This window comes from Manis pentadactyla, chromosome 7, assembly GCF_030020395.1.
Source record: "Manis pentadactyla isolate mManPen7 chromosome 7, mManPen7.hap1, whole genome shotgun sequence".
NCBI lineage: Eukaryota > Metazoa > Chordata > Mammalia > Pholidota > Manidae > Manis > Manis pentadactyla.
The window spans coordinates 76757191-76765127 of NC_080025.1; the positions used below are offsets into that span (position 1 = coordinate 76757191).

Below are 7937 nucleotides of genomic sequence, written 5' to 3' on the forward strand. Positions count from 1 at the left end.
AAAGCTGGGAGAGGAGTTTCCACTGCGGGAGGCAGCAGTAGGAGCAGGAGCCTGAGTGCCCGGCTGTTCAGTGGCCTAGCGTGGAGCTGACCGTGGGGTTGAGTGGGGCACCAGTGGGTGGTCACAAGTGATTGAATTCTGTCTGTATTTTGAGGTAAAACTGACAGGGTCAACTTGTAGATTGTATGTGGGGTGTGAGAGAAAGAGGGCATCAATGGTGACAGCCAAGTTTTGGCCTGAGCAACTGATGGAATGGAGTTGGTATTTACTAAAATGGATTGATATTGCTAAATGAGCAGATTTAGAGGGAAAAAATCAGAAGTTGGGCTTTGGCAGAGAATATTAAGGTATGTCACTTATATCCCTCAATAAGGAAAATAAATGTCTGAAAGTTAGCTGACCACACACCCCATCAGAGGACATTTCCAGGAACTTCAATTGTTCTTTAAGTATGGTCCTTTAGGCAAATCTCATCTTCCCCCAAGTAATGTACTCAAGAAAAAATCATCACATTATAAAAATGGGGTTCTTCCTGGGGTGCACTCTGCTACTGAGAAAATAAAATTTTCTGCATCACATTATATCAGCAACTTTACACTTGATAGTTTCCAGGCAAACAAATAATAAATCCTACTTACTGCTCAGTCATCTTTAGCTTGGCACTGTGCATATCTTTTATATGCATGTCTAATTTAACCCTCAGAAGGCCTCATGAAATAGGAATGTCATTTATGCCATGAGACCCAGAGGCTTTGAGGATTAGTTAATTTGCCCAAAGTTGCAGAGCTAAGACCTACAGCCCAGGTAGTCTGAGCTCCAGAGCCTTTGCTAACTGCCACACCACCCAGCTGCCCGTGTCACTTCCAGGGGACTCACCATCAACAGTGACTTGTATCTTCTGACTAGCGGACAGAGTTCCTTTTCCCTGAATGTTGACCTTCACGATGTAATTGCCTTCATCAGTGAACTGCAGTGGGTTGATCAGCAGAGACGCATTGGGTGGCATCATGGTGAATTTGTGTCGGTATTCCAAGTCGGGAACCACAGACTTGTTCACGGAGCCCAGTAAGTATTTGGGCATTGTGTGGGGTCTCTCAAACAGCCATATGATCTGTATGTCTGATGCCGGAGTGTGGAATCCGTAGTGCACAGGGAGGTAGAGGGCTTGGCCCCTGATGCCATGGATGGTGTGTGACGGCACTGCTACCTTCAGCCCAGAGCAAGCACCTGCCATGAGGGAGAGGAAAGCTGTGAGGACCCTGAGCCACATGTCACAACCTCAGGAGGCAATACAGAGAGAACCTGCCTGGGCGGCAATCCTTTACAAAGAAGAGAGGCTTCTAGGCACTGACCATTCTGGTACATGTTACCTGGGGAGGTAAATGTTTGTCTTTGAATCCTTCTGCATTTTAAAAACTCCACCCAAAGACTATGTTGATGAAAGGGAAAAGCAGAAGTTATTATCTCTGACTGTTAAAGAATAATGGGGAAAAGAGAACTGGGGAAGATTATTAGTTCCAAAGTCCAATGAAACCTTGAAAAAATTTGAAATCATCACTATATTAATGTTAGAGGCATATAATATCCTAATCAAAGTATGTTATTTGGAGGAAAAATGAGGGGCTTCTTCCTCCCAAAAATCTTCCTCCAGAGTCTTCTGAAATGGCTTAATAGTTCATTATTGGAAGTTTCTCCCTTTAGCCAAAGCCTTGCCATATACAGGGAACATGGCATTAAACCCTTGTCAGTCATGATAATAATCAGTCACAGTTAGTCATTCCTGCCCAGAAGCTGGAATCTGGCTGGTGTGTTTGAGGAAGAATATCAGAGGCAAGAGCAGATGGAAGACGAGAAGGGTGGTAAGACATGAGGTCAGCAAGGCGGCTGCAGGCAGATCAGACTGTCTTAGAGTCAGACGGCAGATGCTGGCAACTGTACTCTAGGTGAGATGGGGATGCAGCAGGAGTTTGGTGAGAAGAAAGGGATATGATATTTCTTACTTTTTTTAAAGGTATACTCTAGTCTGTGAGAATAGACTGAAGCAGGGGCAAGAGCAGGAGCAGGGAGACCACTCAGGAGGTGACTGCAACAAAGTAGACGAGAGGCAATTGTTCTGTAGGCTAGGAAGGTAGTAAAAGGTACTGTGAGAAAAGGCTTGTGGTGCTAACAGGATATGATGACACGTTGTGGGTGGGATATAAGAAACAAACAGTCAAGAATGATGCCAAGGTTGTTGACCTGGTCAACTGGAAGAATGGAGTTGTCATTTATTAATGGGCAACTAATAAATTAATCATGGAGGAGACAGTGGGGAGAACAAGATTTTTGGCAGAAGATCAGGAATCAGTTTTGGACATGTTCATTTTAGATGCTCATTACACATCCAAGAGGCAGTACTGAAAGGATATACTAGGCATGCAAGCCTGATTAAAGTGGATTTAAGAGAGAATGAGGGACCTAGAGGACCCTAGGGCATGGAGGTCTGCCCAGTGCAGAGCCTGGCCTCCTGGTCTCCTACCTGCGCGGGTTGTTCAGGCCCATCTACTCACTGCTCTGTCCGCAGCTTTCTTCCTAGTCTCAGGCACCTGGAGATTGCCTCACCTTTTACCTTAGGCCACGGTATATTGTTTTAGCATATTAGCATCTCTATGTGTTTGGAATGGAGAAGAGCAACCTTCTTAGCTCAGGCTACCAGGTTGCTGGAATCCTAGTTAAAAGCTCTTTGTTGCAAAATCCTCATTTTAAAAAGAAGCAATATGGTGCCTACATCATATGAACATTTGAACTAGGAGGGGAAAGAATGGGAGGAATTTAATTCTGAAGTATTTTGAATATGAGGGGAAAAAAGAATGGGAAGGAAATTGGAGACAGTGAGTATAGACAACACTGCTGGTGGTTTTGCTGTGAAGGGGAGCAAAAAGATGTTTTTTTTCTATTTTCCTTTTTCTTTGAATGGGTGCTGAGCAGTGTGTTTGTACTTATTGGAATAATCTGCTAGGAAGAGAAATCTTGATGAAGCAGAATACAGATGGTTGAAGGTGGAATAAATCCTGGGTGAGAATAGATGGAAATTTGAGCAGAAATCTTACAATTACAATTTTCTCACATTCAAAGTGCTTATCTTCTCTGATTTCTTCCCTTTTTCACCCCTATTAGGAAGCTTTGTGGAGGTCATGTTATGAACAGCCATCAATATTAGGAAGGGAAAGGTAGAAAGGTCTGTTTGTGCAATCATTTCTTTGGAGAAACTGAAAGACATAGACCCACTCTTATGAGGAATCAAGTTTTACTAACAGTAAATTTCTTTCCTTCCTGCCCAGGTGGAGCAAACATTTCCATGGTTTCGGTGTTTGACTAGCTGTTAGCAGAGAGTAAGACCCTGGGGCTGGCAGGGAAGTTAAGCAAAGAACTCAGGAGGAGAAAGCACAAAGGAGAAGATCGGAGGAGGGTAGAGGGAGAAGGGACTCCTAGATGCTCAACCGAAGCTGACCATATAGACTGAAGATTTTCAATAAGAAAAATAAATATGTATCTTACAATCTCCCTGGGCTCTGTGAATATCTGTGATTGACTTGTAATTGTTGTTTTTTTTTTTTTCATATTGGGCTATATCTGCACACTCATGTTAGTGATTTGGGCCATACAGAGAAGTTATAAACGTATGAGGATTTGCTTCTGTTTTCTTTTCTGGCAAGTACAGGATGTTAAATTTGTTTGTTCTTTCCTAATTTGAATCATTAGATAAAGAAGGAACTAGTTGCTGGGAATTCTAAAGAAGAGGTAAAGTGGATTGAAGAAAAGGAATAGTAATTTCTGGAAGGAAATCGTAACAGAAGAGGAAGGATGATGACAGCAAATTGGGGACTTAGAACTAGTGATGCCTGAGATATGGCTGAGGCTGACAGAAGGGGGTAGCTCTTGATATCATAGATTTAGAAAGACACTGGGACCAGTACAGGAAAACAAAAGGCATTTATATGCTTTTCATTGAAATTGGTCATAGGAAGCTCCTGCTGAGTTCCTGGTTAAGCCATAAATAAAAGCTAGTGTTTTAGTACCCATTATTACTAACTTTAAGATGTGTAAAGTGTAATTTTCACTTTATTTATTAAGTGTGTTACTGTCTTTTTTACTTCAGTGATTATGAAAATATTTATGAGGGTTTCCTGGTTTACTCTTGATCCTAGATGCCCTTGTCCTACTTCCAGTATATACTCTTAAATTCACTTGCATATTGCCTTGAAATAAGAGATTTCAGGGAACTATTCTCTAAATTTGCAGAGAAATTTCTGTATTTGATACTTTAATAAAGTTAAAAATCCACTGAAATTCGAGGTCGTAGTAAAGGACACATACTTGGGATAAACTGGTGACTGGTTAGTTAAATGACCTTAGATAGGTCGTTTGAACTCTCTGGACCTGTTTCGTCATGTGTGAAAGGAGAGTAATATTAGATGAGGTCTGAGGCCTCTCTCTACTCTGTTTAGATTCTTACATCCGTAGCAGCTACCTTACACTTGAAGGCGAAGGGCCCATATTTGGGAGAGGGCCCAAAGAATTTTGAAGTAGTGTCTGAGGTTTTAGTCTGCTTACTAAGTTGCCAGTGCCTGGCTATCCTTTAATAAAGTGGCAGTTCTGTGTTTTCTTGGCCAAGGAATCAAGGAGGGATGCTGGAACGCTACATCATTGCCTTGAGAGCACACTGGAAGTAGATGCATAGCTGCTGATGGCAAACTTGTAGTTGCCTCAGATGGTGAACAGTCCTTGTTTACTTTTTTTTTAGAAAAAAGGAAAGAATACTTTTTTGTCTACTTCTTTTGTAGTTGTAGTTGAAGAAGATTAACTGCAATATTCTGAAAGTGGTTGGGAGGCACTTTATTACTAAGGAGTGCTGGCTTGACTGGAATAGAAATGTTGGTGACTTGGAACTTGAATCAGAATGTTAAATTTTAAGTGTGAAAAGATTCATTGGAAAGTCTATGACTCAAGTTATGGAAAGCAAATTTTACTTAATATAATATTAAATACAAGTATTGCAGCCTAGGGAAAAAAATTAAACTACTTTACTGGAAAATAACATTTTATATGGCACTTACAATAATTGTTTAAGGGGGTGAATTAGTTCTTTGGGCTCTTTTAGAAACTGCATCATGTATAATATATTACTGTCAATATCTCTGAATACATTCAATGGTTATATCAAATGATACGAAGTCATATTTTTTTCAAATACATGTGCTTTTTCAAATATGTGTATGACAATGAGAGATAACACAGCTGCTACAACAGTTGTTTACTTAGATTACCTACACCATTTTTTTATTAAAGTATCATTGATATACAATCTTATGTTGGTTTCAGTTATACAGTGGTTCAACTGCCTACACTATTTTTAATAGATAGTTACACAGGTAGCAAGTTATAAGAATCTCAGCAAGAAATGAAACTTTATACTGTATCTTAGCCACTAATATCTTTTCATCTTGCAGGAAAGACATGAACCTATTGATATGATGCAATTCTTACTTGTAGTGAATTTTGGTGAATGAATGGATAATTGGATGCTTCCGCTACATTTTAGGAACACCTCTTCTCTTGCCTGTATTTCTTACTATAGGTTTGATGAACCCATGTTGTCAAAACAGTAGTTTATAAACTTAAAAAAACTAGTTTCATTCTGAGAACTTTTTGAGCACTTTTTTTTAGCTGTATGAGAAAACCTAAACAACTAACACTATTGATTTTAGAAAGATAACCTCTGTATGAAATAAATGTCAAGAAAATAAATGATATAATGATTGATGACATTTTAATTTCCTTCTCATATTTCAAATATTTGTACTAAAAATGGAAATACAAGTTATTAGATTCACTAATACATACTTTCTGAGTATAAAAAAGGAAAACTCTTAGACTTTTTGCATATATGCCATTATATTAATCTGGAAAAGCATTAATAATCTGATGTACAAAACTATAGCAATAATATCCCCTTTAAAGACTCCCTTAAACTGTAGAACAACAGCATTATAAAGGAATGTCCAGTGTTAGGGGACATGAAGTCATACTGTAAAATTTATCTATTCCTGCAACAAAAAACTCCCTAGACCAGTTTCACTGTATTGAATATAAACAAACTTCACAAAGTGACCTCTAGCTCTGGCTCAAAATAGTTGGCATTTACTTCACTATTATCATATATGACACCAGCAAGCATAACACAACTATTGTTGACTGAAAATAAGCTCTTGCATCTTCAGAGAAGGTAGTAATTCTGAAGATGTGCTTTGAATAGACTTTACAAACTACATTTTGGGCTTCAATTTTTTAATACTTTTTTGAAAGGAAAACACAGATATTCAGTATTCCAAAAAGTCAAAAAGATTTCCACTTAACCCATGTTCTTTACAGCACACTAGCAATGGAGAAAAGTAAATTTGTGTAAGAAAGTCTTAAGGGATAAAAACTGCTTTAACTACTTACAAATGTGCCATTTCTCTAACATACATTTTAATTGCATTTTAGTTGAATCCCTTGAATTAATTTTCTCTAAGTTCTTAAAACCAGTTACAAAAACATTACTTATGAAATGACAGCAGTCCTATTGTTATAAAATTAAAAATAAGTGAGACACTGACATACAGGATACTTTCAAAACCTAGCAAAATGCCCAAGATAGAAAGCCAGTTATGGTCATTGTTTGATTTTTCTAAAAATTTCAAAAACTAAAAAAATATAGGCTTGACTTTGACAACATAAACACCAGAATGATCATAACTCTGGGAAACTCAAACACTTCTAAAAAAATTTACAAACTGTACATTTCAAATATGTGGGATATGTACATTAGTTATAAATTTGAGTGACAGTCACATTTACAATGAATACCATAACAAAAGATTGTGAAAGCAATGCTCTACACTTAAATTGCTTATTTAACTAACTTGTTCTTAATATTTAAGGAATGAAGTATTTTTTGAACCCCTAGCTGTTGAATATAAGCAAAACAGGAAACTAAGTTGACTTTTAAAACTGATAAATAGAAAGAATGGAAAAGAGAACATCCAGTGAAAATAATGATGACATAAAAACATCACTTTGGTGGGGAATGTTGAAGAAAGACTCTCTTAAAGTCTAAGAATAAAAAGGAGAATGAGGGAAAAACATTAAGAAAGAGAAAAAAAATTTTTTAATAGGACTAGCCATTGGGCAAGGAGAAGGACTACCAGCATTTTTGAGAAGTATTACTTTTTGACACATTTCTCCCTACTGTGTGTATAAAATATTTTTTGTCAGTTTGGAATCTCACCTTTTTCCATATTTCATAAGATAGGTAATTAAAATGCAGTAGAGCTGACAGTTTTTCAGAGTACCTTTAATTAAAACGTCAGAAAACCATTTTCGTAAATTGTTCAGAGTTTCATTATCAATGGTCACAAATTCATGGCCTGTAAGAATACTTGTCAAAATAAAATGCATTACGGACTATTGAACCTGTATGAAAACTCCGTAAAAAGAAGAAATTCATTAGGTTTTTAAACTGTCTTAACTTTCCTAATGAATGCTATTGACAATAATTGCTGTCCTAAGAAAACAATAACCATCTATTTATTGAACCTCGTTTCTCCTAAATGTTCTTGCTTCTTTGCTGGAACAAAGTGTGTTATTGTTTAAAAGGTTCTGAGCTGTTCTTCAATTATCTGAGTGAGTCTACTGCTTAAAGCAAATATTTACCTTATGCCCACAATTTAAAAAAAACCAGCTATAACACAATTTATGCAGTGCCTTACCTAAGAGAAGGAGGTATATTTTGCACTGAAAGACCCTGGCAGTGCTGCTGAAGGGCTCCATGAAGACATCCTGTCCCATGCATACAGTGCTCTGTTTGTGGTGGCAACTTGTTTCATGGACCAGCAGCTGCTGGTTTATTTGCTAGG

The 7937-nt window shown here is 37.8% G+C and overlaps 1 protein-coding gene and 1 long non-coding RNA gene across 4 annotated transcripts in view; one reads left to right on the forward strand and one right to left on the reverse strand.

Moving 5' to 3' along the window:
- Positions 1 to 7937, reverse strand: part of HEPACAM2 (HEPACAM family member 2) — a 34173-nt gene extending 26236 nt beyond the window's left edge. For all 3 annotated transcript variants that reach the window (XM_036879256.2, XM_036879257.2, XM_036879258.2), the window contains exons 1-2: positions 7791 to 7937; positions 877 to 1227 (exon numbers count right to left, since the gene is read on the reverse strand). In XM_036879256.2, the coding sequence (XP_036735151.2) occupies positions 877 to 1227; positions 7791 to 7869 (430 nt within the window). In that variant the 5' untranslated portion in view covers positions 7870 to 7937. The remainder of the gene's footprint in view (positions 1 to 876; positions 1228 to 7790) is intronic.
- On the forward strand, positions 990 to 3847 carry LOC118909103 (uncharacterized). The gene is made up of 3 exons (XR_005023493.2): positions 990 to 1065; positions 1214 to 1378; positions 3321 to 3847. It is a non-coding gene; the product is annotated as an uncharacterized LOC118909103 (long non-coding RNA).